The 22,734-nt window shown below is 37.9% G+C and overlaps 1 protein-coding gene across 2 annotated transcripts in view; it reads right to left on the bottom strand.

Annotated features, from left to right (window-relative positions):
* Positions 1 to 22,507, bottom strand: part of LOC131425931 (peroxidase) — a 30,066-nt gene extending 7,559 nt beyond the window's left edge. The window contains exons 1-2 of one of the 2 annotated variants that reach the window (XM_058588237.1): positions 22,467 to 22,507; positions 22,051 to 22,202 (exon numbers count right to left, since the gene is read on the bottom strand). In XM_058588237.1, coding sequence (XP_058444220.1) covers positions 22,051 to 22,070 — 20 coding nt within the window. In that variant the 5' untranslated portion in view covers positions 22,071 to 22,202; positions 22,467 to 22,507. Of the gene's footprint in view, positions 1 to 22,050; positions 22,203 to 22,427 lie in introns of both variants that reach the window. The other variant, XM_058588238.1, reaches the window with a different exon arrangement.
* Positions 22,508 to 22,734: the final 227 nt, after the last annotated feature.

The raw sequence follows: 22,734 nt of genomic DNA, 5'->3' as shown, positions 1-22,734 counted from the left end.
TGACATGCAACCATTCTTCAGTAAATTTTGAATTATGGATTGCAGCATTATCTTATTGAAAATATATTCCGAACCGAGGAAGGCATGGCTGGCAATAATCAACTCCGTACTTCATCATCACTGAGTTTAGCTAACCTGCAAATCGGTTTCATCACTGAGCGAGTTGAGTTACTGGGTAACCATTTGTGTAGAGAAAACATCGTCTCAACATCGCAGTGTCAAGCAATCAGCAGTTGAGCGCTGAGTGCACATCAAAAATTGGAACCCACTTAGAGACGATTTGTGAGATGTGATTTTAAGTGTATGTACATCAACACATTGAATCAGATTCTTATGACATTGTCTCGCTTGTATTTCCCATCTACCAGAGTTGCCATGGGCGGCCAACGTTGGAATCGATGCCATTTCAATTCAATTCTCAACACATGTTCTCGTATGCTGGAAAACGCATTCGGTTCAGTAGCCAGTTGTGTTTAGTTCGAGACATAAAATTCAATCGTTTATGGTATACATCACACTACGGTACGACTTTTATTTTCGTACATTAATGCTCGTGCTCGTTTTGAGTACCAGCAAAAATAGAATCGAAAATCTGGGTTGTGTTGGCAGCTCAGTGGTTTAGGCATACACTCACCGGTGTAGCTCGGTACGGTGATGCCAAACTTAGTACTCACTTTTTAAAACTAGGAATGAGTCTAACTCTCAAAAAAAAAAAACTTCAAAACTAGGAATGAGTCTAACTCGCTAAGAAATCAAAACTGAGAACCATCATAATTTGATGTCAGCGGTGCTCTGTAGAGTGTGTTTGTTTAGATCAGCGATGAGTTTCATCTTTACCATCATTTCACGCGTTTTTTTTATAATGGCCAATAAGCCGACTGTCAACTTCCACTTCCGAAAGAAATTGCAGCCGAGCTATGAAAAATAATACTCTATTTTCCATAGCTCGCCTATGAATATAACACCAGGCGAAAGAGAAAACTTTTCTCTGCGATGTTAACCTGTTAACCGATCGAAGCGCCGTCTGCATGTCATTGTCGGTGTTGTCGGATTTCTATGGAATGTGTGAAAGTTTAGAAGTCGATCGACATTACCAGTTACTGAGGGGTAGTCAAATTTACGATACAGTTTTGGTAGACGAGTGACAGGTTGTGTCGTCACTTTATTCTTGTATGTTAAAACCAAACATTTTATCTAATCTGCAGCACTATCAATAAAATGAGTCCTTAACAAAGTTGCAAAAGCACCTTCCGAGACTCATGTAGATTGGATATAATCAACTCAACGACTATGCGATCAAACCAGCTTCATTTGCAACCCATAATAAATTTGATCGAAGCCGAAGTAAGCAAAGGGTAGTATTTAAACTAGAAGAGCTAAAGAAAGCTCCGAGTAGCTCCGATTCACAAACAATTGATGGGAACTAAATAATGTAAGTTAAACCTGAACCTATACAGTGTCGGGGGTAAAAAAAGCACACCATTATTTTACATCGTGATTACCGTAGCTTAGTTTGGATGGCGGTAGGTAAATAGCATGTGGGTCTGCATTTCCTTTTGTACCAATCTTTCCCGTAGCGGAAAGGTTTATGAAGTGGTTGAAGGCCACAATGGAATCGCATTCAGTTTTAACATTATTTCTCGGTCTGACACAGGCAGAAATATATCTCTATTCATAGCGTTTTCCCGGCATTAAAAAGGTAGTAAATATTTTTTACGCGCTTGTTAAGAAAATCAATTATTTATTGTTTCAACCACTGATTTTCCGAATATTGTATTTCGATGATCAGATTTCTATTTTATATATTATTTGTATTCTACTTTTCCATTTTTCAGTTCAAAATTTTAGTATTTAAGAATAGAGATTCTATGTTGTGACATAACACATTTCAGTATTCATTTCTATTTCACACTTTTCAATCATTTCTTCTCAATCACTAGCTCAGTTTATGCAGTCAAACTGATTAGTATTCCAAATGGCCTGTAATCAGTTACTTAGTCTGACCTGTGCAAACCTGCTGACAGGATCATTTTCGCCAAGTGATTGATGATGGATTTTACATATGCACAGAAGCTTCGTTGCAAAACGTCAGGGAACTCCTCTGAAAAATCGCACACCGGGTAAAGGTTTAACAAACCGAGCAAAATTTCTTCTCCGAAGCCTACTGACATCCAAAATCATCCATCGGTTGCTGAGATAGTGTAATTATCGTTCACCACACACACGCGAAACGGTTTGTTGTGAGCGGCCGTAACTCTAGTAAAAGTTGCACAGTAGTCACGCGAGGCTCGTAAAACGCAGTGCTAACATCTTTCAGTAGGCTCTCATCGCATCGTGAATCCTCCTCCGGGGAGGCGAACTTCGCCAAGTTATTCAATAAATTCCTATCGCGTAATACCCGTCCGACCTAAGCTGATCGGATTGTGGCTTGCGGAGATTTCACACGAAATCTGTGCAGAAGAGCTTTGAACTACAAAAAGCGAAAGTACATGTATATTATTGGTACATTGGCGAAATGCCTTGACCACGCACGACTCACGGGGGGTTTTACGCGCGTCCAATCGGGCTTCTGGATCCCAACCGGTTCAGATATTCGATTCGATTGGAGACTTCCCGCTTGCTCAAAACGATGCCACTTCGTTGGCTTCGGTTACGGTTGTTTGTGGCATAAGAAAGCAATACCAGTCGTACCGACTTCTCATACCGGGGTTGGCCCGTGGCGTCGTCTGGTCCATCCGTGGACTTACTTATGGCAACGTTTACAACCACGCTGACTGGGGAGAAGTAGTACCGTAAAATGGGAGAAAAGTAAAAGTTCAACACTGAATGGGATGGTGCCGAAGCTCTACGTCTGCTCAGCTGATTCCCGGAAGCGTTAGCCGGTTTGATATGACGACGACCGGTATCATGCCAACAGCTGGATGGTTCAGCACAGATGCACAGCCGAACCTTTCCTTGTCAAATGCCGTGGGGCCACTCGACTGTGACGTCACCAACCGGGTAGACATTGTGCAATCAAGTCGAAATGACTTTTCCATGCAGGCTGTCTACAACCAGACTGACAACATCTCATCCGTAATGTTAGCAACAATTCTAAACATTTTATCCGAAATGTTGTCAGTTTTGTTAGCTTTTCGTTGTAAATTGCACAGGAAAAACATTTACTAGATCTGAAATTAGAATATTCTCGCATGTTTTTTTTTTCGGTGTCGGATTTGAACTGTCAAAAATAACTACACGCTCATTGGACATAACTCAAAATTTGAGTTGCGATCACTCAAATCTATAAACTGAAGCATTCTGACAACATTTGAGTTCTGATTTGATTCAAATTAATTCAAGTTATGAGTTCTCGCTCATTAACTCATGCGGTATAGACTAAGCGTTGAGTTTTTAAATATTTGAGTGAAAAATAAATCTAACCGTCGTGTTGTTCAGTGTCAGGTCATTGCGTTATGGATTTTTGAAACATGAAACAAAGAGTCAAAGAGTCAAAGAGTCAAAGAGTCAAAAAGTCAAAGAGTCAAAGAGTCAAAGAGTCAAAGAGTCAAAGAGTCCAAGAGTCCAAGGGTCCAAGAGTCCAAGAGTCCAAGAGTCCAAGAGTCAAAGAGTCAAAGAGTCAAAGAGTCAAAGAGTCAAAGAGTCAAAACAGTCAAAGAGTCAAAACAGTCAAAGAGTCAAAACAGTCAAAGAGTCAAAACAGTCAAAGAGTCAAAGAGTCAAAGAGTCAAAGAGTCAAAGAGTCAAAGAGTCAAAGAGTCAAAGAGTCAAAGAGTCAAAGAGTCAAAGAGTCAAAGAGTCAAAGAGTCAAAGAGTCAAAGAGTCAAAGAGTCAAAGAGTCAAAGAGTCAAAGAGTCAAAGAGTCAAAGAGTCAAAGAGTCAAAGAGTGAAAGAGTCAAAGAGTCAAAGAGTCAAAGAGTCAAAGAGTCAAAGAGCAGGGGTGCGAATATTTGACATTTTTTTATACTGTTGCCAAGCATAAGACAGTCACTGCCAACGATATGCGCAGCTGCCACGTTCAACAGTAGCCAACTCGCAATGACACGAGAGCTTGGCGCAATCATGAGAGCCACGACACACGACAGCAATATTGAGAGCAGTTAATTTTGTCGCACTCTCTCACAGCAGTCAAAGCCACAGCGTTCGCTTTGTGGTAGTGTAGGTACATACTGAATAAGTAGCTGCTTTGTTCATTTTTGGTCACGGGTTTCGAGAATGTCACGAGCTCAAAATGTCATGACATTTTCATAACGGGACTGTTATATCCGCTGTGATTGATCTGTGGCGATAAAGTTAATGCGAACGGCGGTGTTTTTATTATCGGTTCAATTTCAGTTTCGAAAAAATTCAATCACAAAGCTTGTTCATGCAGATGTTTCAAAAATATTACAATTATTTACACAAATTTCATACACGAAGTATCAGGAGCGCAGCTTTTGCCTTTCTAATATGACGCAAAGGCAAGAAATCTTACAGCAGAGAGAATAAGTTTTGCGCTCCTATTACTTCTAGAATTCTTGTTCATGCTAAACGGGCTTCAATTGTTTGATCGAAAAAGTGCATCCAAATTCTGGAAGTCAAAGCATTTACTTTGCTTTTCTCACTGAACCGCTTCCTTCCAACGGGAGTGCAGAGAAACAAAACACGTAAAGATACACAAAAAAAACCGTTTGCATTGGAAAGCAAGACTTTCTTGTGCATGTCCCCCTACACCTCATGAGAATCGACATAAAACGAATTTCAAAGTTAAGCCTTGTTGGCGACTGCCTATCGAAAGTTGTTGAATTTGGAAGGAGCTACAGTTTATTGTGGCTAGCCATTCTCAGATTGAAAAGATTAGAACAGCTATCGATGAGAGCAAACGGCGACATTCACGAGAAAAAATGTCATGAGACCTATGACATTTTTCCTCTCCTGCAGTCGTGGCGAAGTACAATCGGCGACTGCTGTCATTTGCGCAGTTTGAATGTCTGCTGTTTCATGTCATTCTCCAGTACCGTTTGCAACCCTGTCAAAGAGTCAAAGAGTCAAAGAGTCAAAGAGTCAAAGAGTCAAAGAGTCAAAGAGTCAAAGAGTCAAAGAGTCAAAGAGTCAAAGAGTCAAAGAGTCAAAGAGTCAAAGAGTCAAAGAGTCAAAGAGTCAAAGAATCAAAGAGTCAAAGAGTCAAAGCGTCAAAGCGTCAAAGAGTCAAAGAGTCAAAGCGTCAAAGCGTCAAAGCTTCAAAGCGTCAAAAGTAAAGAGTAAAGAGTAAAGAGTAAAGAGTAAAGAGTAAAGAGTAAAGAGTAAAGAGTAAAGAGTAAAGAGTAAAGAGTAAAGAGTAAAGAGTAAAGAGTAAAGAGTAAAGAGTAAAGAGTAAAGAGTAAAGAGTAAAGAGTAAAGAGTAAAGAGTAAAGAGTAAAGAGTAAAGAGTAAAGAGTAAAGAGTAAAGAGTAAAGAGTAAAGAGTAAAGAGTAAAGAGTAAAGAGTAAAGAGTAAAGAGTAAAGAGTAAAGAGTAAAGAGTAAAGAGTAAAGAGTAAAGAGTAAAGAGTAAAGAGTAAAGAGTAAAGAGTAAAGAGTAAAGAGTAAAGAGTAAAGAGTAAAGGATAAAGAGTAAAGAGTAAAGAGTAAAGAGTAAAGAGTAAAGAGTAAAGAATAAAGAGTAAAGAGTAAAGAGTAAAGAGTAAAGAGTAAAGAGTAAAGAGTAAAGAGTAAAGAGTAAAGAGTAAAGAGTAAAGAGTAAAGAGTAAAGAGTAAAGAGTAAAGAGTAAAGAGTAAAGAGTAAAGAGTAAAGAGTAAAGAGTAAAGAGTAAAGAGTAAAGAGTAAAGAGTAAAGAGTAAAGAGTAAAGAGTAAAGAGTAAAGAGTAAAGAGTAAAGAGTAAAGAGTAAAGAGTAAAGAGTAAAGAGTAAAGAGTAAAGAGTAAAGAGTAAAGAGTAAAGAGTAAAGAGTAAAGAGTAAAGAGTAAAGAGTAAAGAGTAAAGAGTAAAGAGTAAAGAGTAAAGAGTAAAGAGTAAAGAGTAAAGAGTAAAGAGTAAAGAGTAAAGAGTAAAGAGTAAAGAGTAAAGAGTAAAGAGTAAAGAGTAAAGAGTAAAGAGTAAAGAGTAAAGAGTAAAGAGTAAAGAGTAAAGAGTAAAGAGTAAAGAGATCTTGATCTTCTCTTTTTAAACAGATTCTGTATTCGATTTGCTATTTGGCAAAGCCTACTCTTTTGGAGAATCCTATCAGATCGTTTTTCAAGGATGTGAAAAAGCCAACCCAGTGCCTCACTTTCTGAACCATCAGCCCAGACCGTGTTGCATGTGAAACATCATAATTTCAAGTTATACTAATCAATTAATCGGCTTAGTTTGGCTCTGAGTTGAGTGTTCAGTCACAGGTTATGACTTTGAAAAAACTTTTTTTTTGCATGATTTGGTTATTATCATTAGGTTAATAATATTGATCTTAGACAATATTTTATTACTCAAACATTGTCTTAAATTATTGATTGGCACTAATCCTCAACCGATGAACCGTTGAAAGATGAAACATACAAAGCAGTCGGAAAATAATAACAAATGCACATTCACGATTTTCCTTTCATGAATGACTTATTTATGGCTTTACGTTATTCAATCCAACTCTTACCAGAGATCTGCACGTCCCTGCAGATTTCCCTTTCGACTCTGTGGCCGCTGTTAACTAGTACTAGCCGGTTTTTGTTTTGCTCCAATACCAATACAGCATATGGCATTGGTGGTATAGGTTTGACATCTAAACAACCAGACAGACCCCAGGCAGGGAAAAGTAATCCCGCATCCGCATAATCTCGGAGTGCACGGAGCAATGAATGAATAGGAATAAAAACAAACGAGCAACATAAAACTATCATCATTTGAACTGTGAGCAGCAGGCCTTGGCTCAGGAGGTTGATGCGGTAATCAGTTAGTGAGTACCGTTTATTTACACTCATACACGTCAAGCAGGCTGGCTGACTGGCTGACCAAAACATCATTGAAATACTGATCCGGCTATCGGAAGAGATCAGTCAATGCCCTTTGCGCCCCTTGTCGTATTCATTTCATTTCTCGATTTGCTAAAATATAGTGCAAAATCACCAGTGGCCACGCTGGAACTGACTGCTGCCACCGCTAACGCGGCTGGTACCATTAAGGAGTTGGAATTACCTTGCGCTTGAAATACGCCAGACACCTACCGGACTGATATGCCGCTATCGATAAGGCCTGAAACGATTACGGATCACGGCACACGCAACGCCCGGCAGTTTATGAGGGAAATTGGACCGGTTCGGTCGCGATCGGTTGGTGCCCAATGGTCGCGGTTTTGAACCTGAGGCAAACGGTGCACAACCCCAGGAAAGGCTTGAAACCGTGAAATGATATGGAAGGTATGCCGGCGATATGCGGATTCGTTTTATTTTTGTTTATTGGTGATGGTAGATTTGATCACGTTTCACGCGATTCGAGTTCGTTCTCAGTCTGGCCTGAAAAAAGACTAGAGCAAAGGAATTTATTTCCTCTAGACATTCTATACTTAAGAGAAATTCTGACAGCAGACAGAAACCCGATTCTATAAATTTTCAAGTCAATCGAAGCAGAACTCTCGGGCCTGAGCGCCGAGCTCAATCGGTCCGAAAATCGACCGACCGATGAGGTTCAACGAAATTCACTGGGATGTTTGCTCACTTGACATATAATGCTGAAATCAATATATCTATGATAACGAGTTTCAACTGGAATGTTTATTTTATATTTAAAATTTAATTTTAATTAATTGCCTAAAATCTCGTCAATAACTCGCATGCATGAACAGCGATAATTTCGGCCATTCCTTTCTAAAAGCGACGAAGATTTCGGTAATTCATAGGCTTTTCAAAACCGAAAATCTCGGTAAATGAAAATTACCTGTCAGATGAACAATACCGAGTGTTTCAGTTCTTTTAAAGCTTCTCGAGTACTTGGCTGTTCAAATGTAGGTAAAATTTTTCGAAAATTTGGAAAAAATCCAAGCGTGTAGAATGAAAGACAATCTTTCCATTTTCTAACACTACGTGATATGTAACGAACATTGGAAGACAAACACGAGAAAAGGTCCTAAGTGCAAATGACAGTTTCTCTTTGTTTACTTTTTTTTCGAGTATTACGGTCCAATCAGTAATCTTTCCATCTAACACTTCACATAGGACAATAGAAAAAAACATCAACTTTCGATATGAACTGTAGGATTAGTTGGAAATTACTGGAATTTGCCGTAACAATTGAAAGAGAAAGTAAACCAAGAGAAACTGTCATTTGCACTTGGGATCTTTTCTAATGTTCATCCAGATTTGTATAATAACGCAGATATAGTCGAAAGAGAAAGTAAACTAAGAGAATCTGTCAATTACTTTTAAGCCATTTTGAAATGTTTACGTCGAATTGTCTACAGAACTCATACACCGAAGAAAATAAACTTAATAATTTCATAAGTTGTGACTTATGAACCAGCACAATATTGATTTCATTAAAGACTTATGCATTCAGTGAGCACACATATGAACTTTATAAGCATGACTTATGAAATTCATATCAATGACACATGCATTCCTTAAAACAAAATTTATGATTTTTATAACAGTCTATACCTTGTGAAAATGTCATTCCTTATAAAAACAGTCAAACCATAAAAATAGAAACGAAGACACCGTTGTTTTGATTCAAAACTTTGTGCAAAGCGCACCATCTGAATCGTGCAAAACATTTTATTTTATAATTCTAAATTACAATTGATAGAGTTGATCGTCTGTGGAGATGAAGTTCAAAATATCCCGTTCTTCCAGAAATTGTTTGGAATTGGATTGCGGATTGAAAGAAAAGAAATGTAAGTCACTATTCATTATTTTATTTCATGATAGTAACACCTTGTTTATGTCTGACACAGCAATTAGGTGGTGCTTTTTACTAATAAATAATGTATACAAATAAACAATGAAAAGAATAAATTCTGCGTGAAAATTTTAAGTTACATTAATCATAAGTCTACCTAACAAACTTCATAAGTATGATTTATGGAATCCATAAGTAGGTCAATGAAAATTTTGTTCTGAAGAACATAAGATTGACTTATGATTTCCATATGGGAAACTTGTAGCGAAATATCATAAGCTTTTCTTATGGATTTCAATAGCTTTTTTGCGTCCGTGTAGAATGAATCGAGCAATAAATTAGACTAACTATGCAACGATTTTTTACAGCTATGTTCAGATAGAGCTCATCAATTGAAAACTTACGTTGAATAGTTTCAAACGTCAAAGTGAATGTTTTACGTATCGAAAATGAATGTTATACGAGACTTCCGGTATGAGTTCTCAACGTGCGAGCATGTTGTTTCGCACTATTGCGACGAAATTTTGTGTATTTTTGTTCGAGGGAGAAATTTTTTTCTTGTCCTGGAGTGAATCAATGTCGCAACGCCACGAAACTATAATCGGGAGTCAATGTAGAAGAAATTACAATCAAAAATAGCAAAATAATCGAAAATAATAATACAATCGAAAAAATAACCTAACAATAAACGGGCAAGATGGGCCATTCCCACTTGCATGTGCCGGGCAGATTTTCCCGCAGATGCCTGGCAGCGTCTACCAGATGGTTTTGCCGAACCGTCGGCAGAATTCCGGCAATTGTCTGGCAACAATGCAACAACCGCTTCCGGCAGAGAATTTCGTCTAGCGGTTATCAACGGTTCTGTTTCTGCCGAATTTTTACCATGCAAGACTGGCAGAACCGTTTTAATTCGCTTCTTCATTTTTAGCGCCTTTGGCTTAATTTTTTTTCACTAGAAGTTTAAATTTTTTGATGTTTATGCAGGATGGATGAATATCAAATGAAGTCGAACAGAAAAAAAGAAGAAAGACCGATCTTGCAAGATGTCACGTGACGAGAGAATGACGCTATTTCGCTTGCAAAATTTTGACAGTTGTCGGAATCTTGCCAGGCTTTTGCCGGTTGCCAGAATTTCTCACAAGCAGATCACTGACCTTAGCCAGTCACGTTAGTGACACAGCAAATATATTAAAAAAAGTTATGCGAATATCATGTAAAATTATTAGAATCCTCAATTTACGGGAATTTCCAGTATTGTTCACATACCTTGTCATGTAACTTTAATGTGATTATTTTTCTGAGTCTGACCAAAACTGAATATTTTGTTAACAATTATCTCCACATATTAACGAACAGGGACATCTCTAATTAAAATATCTTGTCGTTGGACAAAATATAAACTTCCGATATCTCATATTGCATTTAAACTTCAAAGGTTTGCATCTGAATTAAACGTTTTTAGTTTTAATTAAACTGATCGCGTTGCAAACGTACCTAGAGCACACTGTCTATTTCGACCTCATCAAACATCATGCCTACTGTTTAATTTTGATATTTGCTTCTCGGTTTGTAGAAATGGCATCAAAGCAAGAGTAAATAATTTTGCTCACCCATCACGAAAGTCCAAGCTACTCGCATGCAAAGTAATTGAAATTGATTAGTTGGAACTAATGTAATAAAAATATTTGGATGAAGTTTAAAGACTGAGCAGGGAGAGGTAGAAATCGAACACCAATTGTCGCAAAATTGTTGAAAAGAGGCCAAAATTCAATGGGAAGACCTACTATTTAAGACTCATTACCCACTGTCCACTAGCAATAAGCTAAGTTCCACTAACATTAAGCTAAGTTCGAGAATCACTGGTTTAAAGACTGTCCCAGAAAGTATGGACGCACTTTGATTTCGCTGTAAATAATTCACAAGTGTTAGATATTCAAATTTTATTCGATATACTGATAATATTGAACTACAACAACAGAATATTATTCTCAACATTTGCTACTTAGCCATTGTAGACTAGCTGGCGCATCTTCTTGCGAACGTTCATTAAATTCCGCACAGACTTCTTGGCGACAAGTGTTGACACTTTTTTCCAATCTTTTTCGAACTGTTGAACGGCTGCCGAGACGTTTCCTAAGATGTGCCTTCGTTAATGCCCAACATTCCTCAATCGGTCGAAGTTGTGGGCAATTTGTTGGATTCATGTCTTTTGTGACGAAAGTGACATTTTTGGTAGTATACCATTCTACCGTTGATTTCGAGTAGTGGCAAGAAAGGAAGATCTGGCCAGACGACAACAGGATCCTTGTGGCTTCGAATCATGGGTAGAAGTCGTTTTTGTAAACATTCCTTGATGTATATTTCGCTGTTCATTGAAGCAGTGGTGATAAAGGGTTTCGAAATCTTACCGCAGCTACAAATTGCTTACCAGACCATAGCTTTCTTACCAAATTTTTCGACTTTAATCGATGTCTCGGACTGGTTTAACACTTGCCCTTCTCGCACCGTATAATATTGTGGTCCCGGCAAGGATTTGTAATCGAGTTTTACGTAGGTTTCGTCGTCCATGATTATGCAGTTCAAATTTCCAGCAAGAATCGTATTGTATTTCGGACTACGTTTTGGTTGTTTCTGCTTCTGCTTGTACACAATTTTTCGACGTTGTTCTGCTGAAAGTCCACGCATTTCGAAACAAACTAATGAAAACGAATAAACAACTGCACAAGTGGTTAGAGAAGAGTGTAAACAACAGGACGCAGCCATAAAAATTGACAGCTTCTGAACCATTGCGAAGTGGCAGTTTCTGGGACAGTCCTTAGAGTGATTACCCAAACATTCCATGCTAGTTTTTGAATGTAATTTGATAATTCCCATAAATACACTCTTAACAAAAAATGATACACGTAAATTGAAGCATGCCGTACATTTTTTAACATGTAAACATAAATTTTGTTGCTGTTTTGATGTCAATTTCAGCGAAATGAGCTGTGGAACTGATTCAAATCATTTTCAAATGCTTAAAACTGTAAATTAAAATGAGTTTCGACAATCTCCGTCAATGTGCATGCACTGAGACGTAAATTTACATGTTTTTGTAGTGTGTAGTGTTCAATCAATTTTATTTCCGTAATAAGAAATATTTACAGGTAATCGTGAAACATTGTTTAAGTATGTATGCAAAGTATCATTCCATCATTATTTTAGTTATGAAGTTTTTTTGTATCTCCATTCTTCGAGTTAAACATCGGAGACTATCCGAATCAACAGATCGAATCTGTACTATTATTTCTACAACTAACAGCTCCATGCGAGATGATGTGAAACCCCCAGTGTCCCATTTAATTGCAAATCACTTTCGATCGACTGCTAACAGAACGATTATGTAATTTTGTCGTGTCATGTTCGCCACAGTAACACTTGCTTAGCAGAGCATCACTCGCAAGGCAAGTCCGCCTTTCGAACGCATTCTGTGGCGATTTCAATGTAGCAACAGCAGGTTCAATGACGAGGTGACGATGACTCGAAAAAGCTCAATTGAAGGTGCACTCATCTAAGCAACCATCGTAAAACGGTCACACTACACACTCCCGCAAAGTTTCGCAAATTGAGCGAAATATTTACTCTATTTAAAAAGCATGTAAATTATACTCAACCTCATTCGAGAAACACTGGGTAAATAACGATTTCTCAAAAAGAGAGCTTTTAAAGATAGAATTTAGATAATTCGAAATAAGTGTGTGATGGAGACTTCTCGACGGTTGAAAGGTGCAAGGTGCAACAACGAAGTCAAGCTTTTGCTATTAAGCGCTAATGCATTTGAATCGCATTTCATTATCCCGTCTATTTCTGCTCACGACGGCTCAGGAAACCATCCGTTCATCCATGCTGCGAGAATGTTGTCGAATCGAAGGTTTCTTTTATGTTTGCTCTGCCCCCCACCCCCCTCACATCATCAAGCGGACACCTTACCGCAGACGGGCCCCGGACCCCAAGAACGAAGGATGACACTGATGATAGTTTTTTTTCGCGATCGGGCTCGTGCGGTGCCAACACGTTATTGGAATGTAGGTCATCTGAACAGCTGTTGTTTTGTGTGCACTGCGCTGTCATCGTCGTCGTTGGTGCTAGGGCTAACCACTCTGGCTGACTTACTTTCACCTGTCGCACCCGGATCGGTTTTAGCTGATGGCCTTATTCATGGCCTGGCTACCCGTTGATCGATATTGTTCGGAGCCGAACCGAAAGCGCGATGATCGGTGGACAGTTCTGATGGTTGTGTCACGTGTCATACAAAATACTTACTCAGAGCTGAAGCGGCGTGCCTCAATAAATTTACTATGAAGTAATAAACGTCAATACGGGAAATGTCTATTCTGATGTATGGTAACTTAACTCTATTCATTAGCAGATAACTTCAACGCGCAACCAACAGACGAACCTGAGTTTCAAAAGAAAGGCACAGAATCTACGCTTTTTAAGTGCACTGTTATGAAAGTCCACAGTTGATGTTTCTCAAGTTACACCCGGATAAGATTTCATGAAAGCTTGTGCGATCAGAATACTGCATTAGTTGGTACGAGCTCGTGGACTAATCAACGGCACATAATTGGGGCCATCGGCGTCGGTTTAAACTAGATTCTCGATCTATCAACCAATATCCGATGGATGTCAATCGCACTGCTGCTGCTGCTGCTAAATAGGCAGGTAACTAGATCGATCAGTTTTGTAATAACAGAATCGCGACGTTCGGTTTTATTGCCTTGTGTCTTGCGCCAGACCCCGTGCACTTCGACGTAGGTCGCGGGCGCGTAAAATCCTGACGCAATTGCTTCAACAAACCGCGCGATTAGAACTGGAAGGGGCGTGTGCCGATCGCGGGCACAAGCCAAATAACTGCAGCTATGCGCACAGTTTGTCACAGCAAGCTTTGCTCGACTTTCGCGAAGGAGAAACCCTTCACACGCACATGGGCTGCCTACCGCGCAAAGGTTACTCGATTGCCGCACAAAGTTGAGACATTTGGCACCCGTCATCGTCCGTGGTAAGGCGACACTCGCTTCATACTGTACTGTGCTGATAGAAGAATGGGTTAGGTTGTCTGAAGAGTGGAGTTTTAGACGGAGAAAAACGGCATTGAGTTAAACTCCTGACAGGTTCGGGGAGCTAGTACTCTGTTTTTTTTTGTAAAGTTTCTATGGTATACTTAATGTTTATTCATTGCAGACTGAGGTCCCCGGAGGGGTAGTGCGTTTTATACTGCCTTGCAATAAACTGTAATGGTTGGGAAATTAATGGCTGCAAATGAGTTTTGCATTGAAAGAGCGAAATCCTTTCATATCGTTTAACCTGCGGTTTAAGTGCAGAGTTGGGGCTTCGTGACAAATGTCTTTTAACAAGCTGCCAATAATCGTTTATTATTTTACGTTACAAATGGGTTTTCGAATTATAGATAATTCGCTACTTATGCTATCAAATCAAATCAAATTATCTCGGGTCGCCCCATATTCCAGCAGAATTTTCTTTACCATTTGTAACGCTAAAAGCAAATGCAGCTGCTGGAGGTTTAATAGGGTAGATTTTATAACAGAATTGAAACTGGAACAAACGTATCCCAACCAACCCGTTTTAGTGTTACTTCTTCTAGCAGTTCTACTGTCAAATTTCAAACTTGTATACGCCGCTGTTCTAATTTTTGTGTTTTTCAAACACTAGTAAAACGCTGCACGCTGTTTTCCTGTTATGATTTTCAGATTTCAATTTTAAAACTGACATAAATTATGCATCTAGAACTGGAACACTCCTGAGCATGCCCTAAGAGCAAATGCAGCAGCTAAAATTTTTATATGGGAGATCTTTTATAGAAATCTAAAACTTGAACAAACGTATCCTCAGGGCATGTCCAGGAGTGTTCCAGTTCTAGATGCATAATTTATGTCAGTTTTAAAATTTTAATCTAGAATTTATAACAAAATAAACTGGCAGCCCCAGCAGCGTTTTATCTGTGATTCAAATCAGAGATGCCATTTATACAGATTTATCTGTATTATACAGATTTTTACATGCACATACAGATTTGATACAGAATACAGATTTATTACAGATTTTTTATGCAAAATACAGATTTATACAGATTTTAAAAAAATTCAGCGAAAAGTAAATTTCGCAATTCGTTCCTCTCTCACAATTATTAAACTGCGTCGACGATGGAAGCGTTGAAATTTTTTATGTTTCTTTTTTGCGGTGTAGTTTGTGACGGATAAGCGTAACGTTGTTGTGCACTGCTTACAGTCGTTCTAAATGTCAAACTGATCACCTTTACCTTTTCTTTTTTGATCCGCGTTTTGTTACGATCTATGAATCATATTTGTTCATTACTTATTCGTTTAATTTATTAAAAAAGTATCTCGGAAAGTGCATTGTGATGCCTAGGAAAAAAACTGCTCAAGCTTCCAGCGATTTGAAAAAGATTTCTTACTTTTTCACACGGAAGACAGCGATAGACCAAGGTTAGTCTAATTTGACGTTATTGATTTGCAAGTAATGAAAATTATTTCATATTTACAAATAATGAATTTTGATTTGAATATTTGTTCTCAGAAAATTTTGATAGCAATAATAATCTGGTTGTGCGCGGAGCTGATAGAAACATAAAAATTAACAATGAAACTGTATCCAGCATTAAGATGATTTCTCGGGACCATGGTTGGTATAGTTCAAATCTAATATATCCTAATATTGCTAACTCTTGTCTTTTGATATTCGAATGCGTGTTATTTGATTTGCTCTAGAATATTGTACCGAATCGGTGACTGGTAATTGCTTGTCATCCGAAACCTATAGTGATACAGATTGTGATGTTGATCGTAAGAAAGGTATAGTTGGGTGATTATTTAAAATACCTCAATATTATATTCAGAATGATGATACCACATACTATAAAATATCTTTTTTTTTATTCTACACGCAGCTACTAATAATATAAGTTCATCGAAATGTTTTAAACCAGTGAAAAGGGCAACACAAAAATACTGCGTATCTTGGGAGGCGAAAATAAAATGGCTTGCTTCTAGTACAAGAGGTAGAAATTTTGCCTACTGCAAGATTTGCAGTAAAGATATAAAATGTAACGGTGGACTGCGTGATCTTGTGAAGCATGGAGGCACAGAAGCCCATGTTAAACTAGAAAAGCAAATTTCATCAAACAATATGGGACAGTACTTGAGTCCTTGTACTAATTTTAAAGATGTTGAAATCCAAATTTGTGCCTGGGCCGCTGAACGAAACAAATCTGCCACCGAAGTGGAAGAATTCGTAAAGCTAGCTAAAGCTGTGTTTAATGATAGCAAAATTGCCAGCAATATATCACTCAAACGAACTAAGGCAACGGCAATAACAAAATACATTCTTGGCAGGTCACATGATGAGGAATTGAGAGCGAGTATGATAAACTACCCATTCAGTCTACTAATAGATGAGTCCACAGACATATCGGCAAAGAAAGCACTAGTTTTAGTTGTAAGAATTCAGGCGTGGGATAAAAGCGATTTTACAATTCGTGATCAGTTTTATCATGTATTTGAACTCGTAGAAGCCGATGCATGTACAATCTATAATTTGATTGTAGGAAAATTCGAAGAAGATGGAATTCCCTACAAGCGAAATCTCATCGGATTTGGAGCAGATGGGGCGAACGTGATGATGGGTGGTAATAAATCCGTTGCTGTATTATTGAAAAATGATTGTACACAATTGTTTGTTCTGAAGTGCGTATGTCACTCGTTTGCACTTTGCGCTTCTCATTCCTGCAAAAATATACCGGAGGATGTTGAATGGGTATGCAAAGAAATTTATTCGTTTCTTGCGAACAGCCCGCTCAGAACTGCAAAGTTTAATGATATTCAAAGTGTGATGAATATCAAACCTTTGAAGATGCTGCACCCATCTATCACTCGTTGGCTAGCTCTGGAGCAAGTCGTCAAGCGTGTGTTGGATAGATTAGATGCTCTAAAGGTTTACTTCAGCTTTGGAGATGTTGGTTTAGATGCGCGACAATCTAAAAAAATTAATCAGATTTATACGATTTTGGCGAATCCGTCAACACATATTTACTTGGAATTTATGGCATTCATTTTGCCGAAAATCAATAATTTGAACAAATTGTTCCAATCAGAAACTCCTCAAATCTACAAACTGCATGAAGAATCAAACCGTCTTTTGAAAACAATTTTAGATTGTTTCGTGAAACCTGATTATGTTGAGAAGTATATACAAATCGATTCACACACTTGTGTCCCACTGGACGAAATTTATTTGGGGACTAAAGTTCAATTACTGATTGATAAATACTCAGATGAAGAACAGCTTACTAAGATTTGTGTAAAAAATATTCGAATGAATGTGATGAACTTTTTTATATCAATCGTGAATCAAATGTATAAACGCTTTGATTTCAATAATGTTGTACTGATGAATTTGGCTATAATCGACCCGAGAAATGTAATGAAAAAATCTCATCCTTCAATATATACATTAATAAAACTATTTTCACAATTTTTCAACACTGATGAAATACAAAGTCTGGATGATGAATTCAGAGAAGTTAGGAATACAATCAAAGAGTGGAGTACAGAAAAAGAATTAGTGGATGGCCCGGCATTTTGGAGCAAAGTGTTGTCGACTCGTCGCATGAGTGGGGAAGTAGCTTTTCCTCTACTGATACGCGCTATTCCAACTCTACTTTCTTTACCTCATTCATCAGCAGCTGTTGAAAGGATATTCTCTACGTATAATCTCAATAAGTCTAAAATTAGAAATAAGTTAAGCACAGCATCTATGATGGGAATTTTATCAGCAAAGGAGTACGTCAAGACTCACAAAAATCTAAGTGGATTAATCGAAGTCTCCGCTTCAGCCAGAAATCTGATGACAAAAGATATTTATAAATAAAGTAGAAGGTACGTTACGTATATATATAAAGGGATTCCAAATAATTTGCTTTTTTATTTATTCTAGAACTTCCGTGGTTATATATCTATGTTTAACAAACTGTCAAGCAAAGTGAATTTTTTTATTATTGTACTCTTTTACAAAGGTTGTTTAAAAGCAGTTATTATCTACACACTACTCCTTGGATGGGTTTTTTGTTTTATCTTACACAGTTTTGTGCTAATTTGAATACAGATAAATACAGATTTTTTATACTCCGATATACAGATTTTCTCTGAAAATGTCTGGCATCTCTGATTCAAATATAGAAAAAATGGAACGGCAGCGTACACCAGTTTTAAATTTGACAGTAGAACTTTTCAAATAAATAATATTAAAACGGCTTGCTGGGGATACGTTTGTTTCAGTTTCAGTTATATTATAGACCACCCATATGAATCTTGCAGCTGCTGATTTGCTCTCAGCAAGTCGTTTTAGTTTTAATATTCGAACAGTGTCAAATTGAAAACTGGTACACGCTCGTTCAATGTTACTATAAAGTGAGTACAATTGCACTCATTTTCGTTAAAAGTGGAATTACTCTTCAGTGAGTAAAGCTTGATTACTTACTTTTGAGTAAATATGGTAGTAGTCAAATTTTGAGTAAGATTTACTCAGTGCTAGAAATAGGAAAATTAGCTCGAGTGAGTAAATATTACTCAATATCATTCGAACTCTCTAAATAATTGTTTACTTTAAACAAAGCTGCGTGTAAATAAAAAAAAAGCAACTTTTAAAATATTTTCTTATTTGCATTTTGTAGTTTTTCCATAGAAAGTTGAAAAATATCTGTAAACTACCTCACGTATCCTGGAACGAAGGTTGCATAAATGTGGCAGCGGAAATCTTCAATCATGGAAACTGCTGCGCAAATTTTTCTTGATAGGAGGTATAAAAATATTACCTGTTAATTTTCGATAGACTTCTTCATCTACCACGGCTCCAACCTGCTCCATTTTCCTTCAAATTTCCTTTTAATAGACATACAAAAATCATTGAACGTAAATTTTCACACAACGTTTTCAAAGCTCTGTGAGTAAAACTTGTTGTCAATTTATAAACTGAGTAGAAGTTACTCAGTCTTCAAAATCAATATTACTCACTTTTTGACATTTGAACTAAATAAGCAAAAGTGAGTACAAATTACTCACTTGAGAGTAACATTGAATGAGCGTGTATACGCAGCTGTTCTGGTTTTTCTATGCTCGTCAGAGTTGCCAGGTTATTTTTTCAAAAATCTGTCTCTGACTCAAACATTTATCTGGAAGGAAATTTTGACCGGGATACATTTTGAAGCGCATGTTTTTGTCGAAGTTTGAAACAATACATTGCTGAACTTGTCAGTAAGCAACAAAGATACCGAAATCAGTAAATTCGTTTGCCGAAATTTCGAACAGAGTGTTAGCCTTCACTGAAATTCGGCAAGACACTTGTCATTTAATAGCGATTTCGCAAAGTACCACGTCGCCATTTTTCGTGGAGCTGGAAAATATATAAATTGGATAAAGGAAAAAGATTTGATGCGTTGAGGAGCGATGTAAACAAATGGCATTCATAAAACACCACCAGTCACCAGTTATTTCATACAATAATAGAGCAAAATCCTTACTAAAATCCTATCTACGCTCGATTACTGATGACTCGGCAATTCATGATTCAATCCTGATCGAGCTAACAGCAAACTTGTTGCTGACAAGTTCGGTAATAATTGAAAGTTAACAAAACGTCGAGATTCTAACTAACTATACTTTTTGTCGAGACGATTACCGAACACTTGGCTGTGCAAATCTCGGCACGTATTATGTCGAGATTTAGCATTAAAATTTAAGTACTTGCCAAATGTTCCACGAGTGCTTTCAAGTACGATTCAGACGGTCCGTCACAGTCAACCTCCGTCACCGTCAACTTTCTCATTGCTAGAATTTTTCTAGCTTGAAAATATGGAACCAGTCAAGCAAACTTTTTCCAAAGATCGAAATAATTGCTGGTTTATGAGATGTTTAGGCTGTCCGGTTCAACCCTGTGTCCGGTCTAGCCCCGGTCTCCCCTACACTGGATATATATTCACACTCTATTAGGAAAATGACACAGTATCAAAGGAAAATGGCACACACGTTTGAAAAAAAGACGATATGATTTTGACAAAACCACGTACTGCTAGAAAAAAGTTTTTCAAGAAAATGATTTGTGACCCCTATAAAAATACTTCTACCAAGGCTCCACGGATTACAGTTTGAGAATTGCTGGCTTAGACGATTAAATAATTGAAGAATTATTATCTAGTCCGTTTCTCGTTGGTCATTGAATATATTTTAATAAAAGTAAATGAAACACTAGATCGAAACTCATATGATTGAGAATATCAAATGTTGCTACCATCAACACTAGTACGGAAATCTTGATCATTTTACTTTTACTTTCTCTTTCGAGTATCACGGTCCAATCAGCAATCCTTCCATCTAAAACTTCACATTGGATAATAGCAAAAACCATCAGCTGTCGATATGCACTGTTGAATTTGTTGGAAATCTTAGGAATTTTCCGTGATAATTGAAAGAAAAATCAAACCAAAAGAAACTGTCATTTGCATTTGCCTATAGTAAACTTGTGGACTGTGTTGGGAAAATCATGATCAGAAAAAGTTCATTTCATTATCACTCGTGAAAACATCAGTTCAATAGATTCTTTACAAAAAACAAAAAAAAAAATACTTCCCAGATTTTCATTCATGAAACAAGCATACACAAAACTCAGAGCCTCGAAGTTCACAAGTGATTTTTTGTGCCAGCTTAATGACGAATATTGATATCACAGATATCAGGGTTAATTTTAACTTTTGGTTAAAATCTGACACTCGAGCGATTAATTTGATGTTGTCAAAAATAACCCTGCTCGAGAGCATGGTAATTTTTGACAGATCGATGGTTCGCGAAATGGTTCACAGTCTTAATTATTATAATCTCTGCAACAATTGACTTAGATTAAACCTAATTAAACAATATTTAACATCAATTTGATTCATAAAATTAACAGGAACGCTGCATTTTACATGTCTCGAACACACAGCAGGCGCAGCATTCGAATGGCACATTTTTATTGGCGTAACGATAACCTGTGCTCCTCTAATTTCTGCGTATGATATACAAGCTAAATTAGGTAACATGCTCCGTGATAATTTTTTAAATTTATGTTTTTACTATCATTATAACTATTATTAATCAAAGCACTTGTATTACTCCACCACCACGGTACCGCTGCATAAAGTTCGAATACAATCAATCCACTTAGCAAGTTCGAATTGGTCAATCCACTAAGTAACAGAGTATCAAGTTTGCAAGAGCTAACGATTTAGCTTTTTTTTTCACTAAACGTTTTCAGAAAGGTTTAGTTTTTGCTCATTGACGAATTTCTTCATCAACGGCGATTATGAAAATTCATTTCCCAGAAGTCTTCTGCCTCGAGAGTGAGTTATTAGAACTTGTACTTCATTACCGATATTACTTTTGGTCAAGCTCATCCCGAGCCACTCAAGCCCAAAGATTTTTTCTAGTTTTGTCGTTGTAAACGAATGCAAAATATGTACGCTAAAGAAATTTTGTTCCTTATTCTAGTTTTATTCCTGAAAGTTGCCTTACTCGTTCGGATGAGAGGCAAATCCGTGTCGCCACTGTTTGCTAAAACATTTCCCGGCACACCGTTATACAAACAACTGCAAACCAGTTCAAACATTTCTAATAAACTATATTTCTCACCACTGGCATATTGTCAGAGACCGCAGCTTAGCACCTAGGCCTTTCGGTGCTACCAGCGATAGTCAGTACCTACCACAATTCAGTTCATAACCGGTAATAAAGCACAGACCAATGTCGATTAACGTTGCAACCGCAACCATCCGACAAACAGAAAATGAATTATTAAATATTTCAGCCTTGTGTCTGACGGTGCCGAGCCTCACGAATTGATTAAACCAAAGATTCCATCCTCATAGCTCATGCGAGAGACGGCGGGAGTTCCTTCGCGTTTGTTTACGCTTATCTGCGGCACCACACTATTCAAAATCCGGAAGCACCGTTTGATTACTATGCAGTTCCTAACTTTGACACTGCGCACAGCTCACCCCAGTTCAATTGACGTCCGGGTTCATGTAAATTGTTTACATCTGACACGCACAAAATCACTTATTATTCCGTTGCTCGCCACTCAAAAAAAAATAAACTCTCACCTGAACACTGGTGAAACCATTTTCGGACCACGAAACTATCTCAGCAGGACTATCTACGATGAATTTCCACTAAACTTTCAGAAAACAAAGCACTATTCACTGTTCGGTAGCAGCTTATAAACTTTTAAATTAACATCGTGTGTCACGAAACCCTGTGGAAAAAGGGAAACAAAAAACACTCGTCACGGATCATCACATCTACAAAATTCACTGTCACTCGTTGTCGGTTTGTGACTGGCTTTCACTCTAGCGATCACAACTCAGACGTCGAATTCACACAATCCGCACATCACATTTTCCACTCTGCCACAACCAAGCAACCAGCGACTAAGTCCCAGTGTGTAGAATGGCCCGCCACGACTGCGGGTCGTCCTGACTTGATCCGTTCCGATGGCGCAAAACGACAATATTTTTACCCAACCGTTCCGTGCGAAGTTCTACAGCCGACTGATCGTTGATGCAGACGGGATCAACACTATTTGGACCGATCGATTTCAGCAAAACACCTTTCGGAGGTCCCTATGTCACGTCACGTCTGCGGACCGTCTGGGTACGTGACTGAGAGTAACAGAGAGAGTGAGATAATTTGTGGACCAGTGAGAGATTATGATTGCATTAGTGCTCGGCTTACTACAGTCAGCCTGTGGAACATGTGCTTTTTATTTTTGCGCCAAAGCTTGGCGG

Source organism: Malaya genurostris, chromosome 1 (assembly GCF_030247185.1).
Source record: "Malaya genurostris strain Urasoe2022 chromosome 1, Malgen_1.1, whole genome shotgun sequence".
Taxonomy (NCBI): domain Eukaryota; kingdom Metazoa; phylum Arthropoda; class Insecta; order Diptera; family Culicidae; genus Malaya; species Malaya genurostris.
This window is presented reverse-complemented; position numbering and strand designations above follow the sequence as displayed.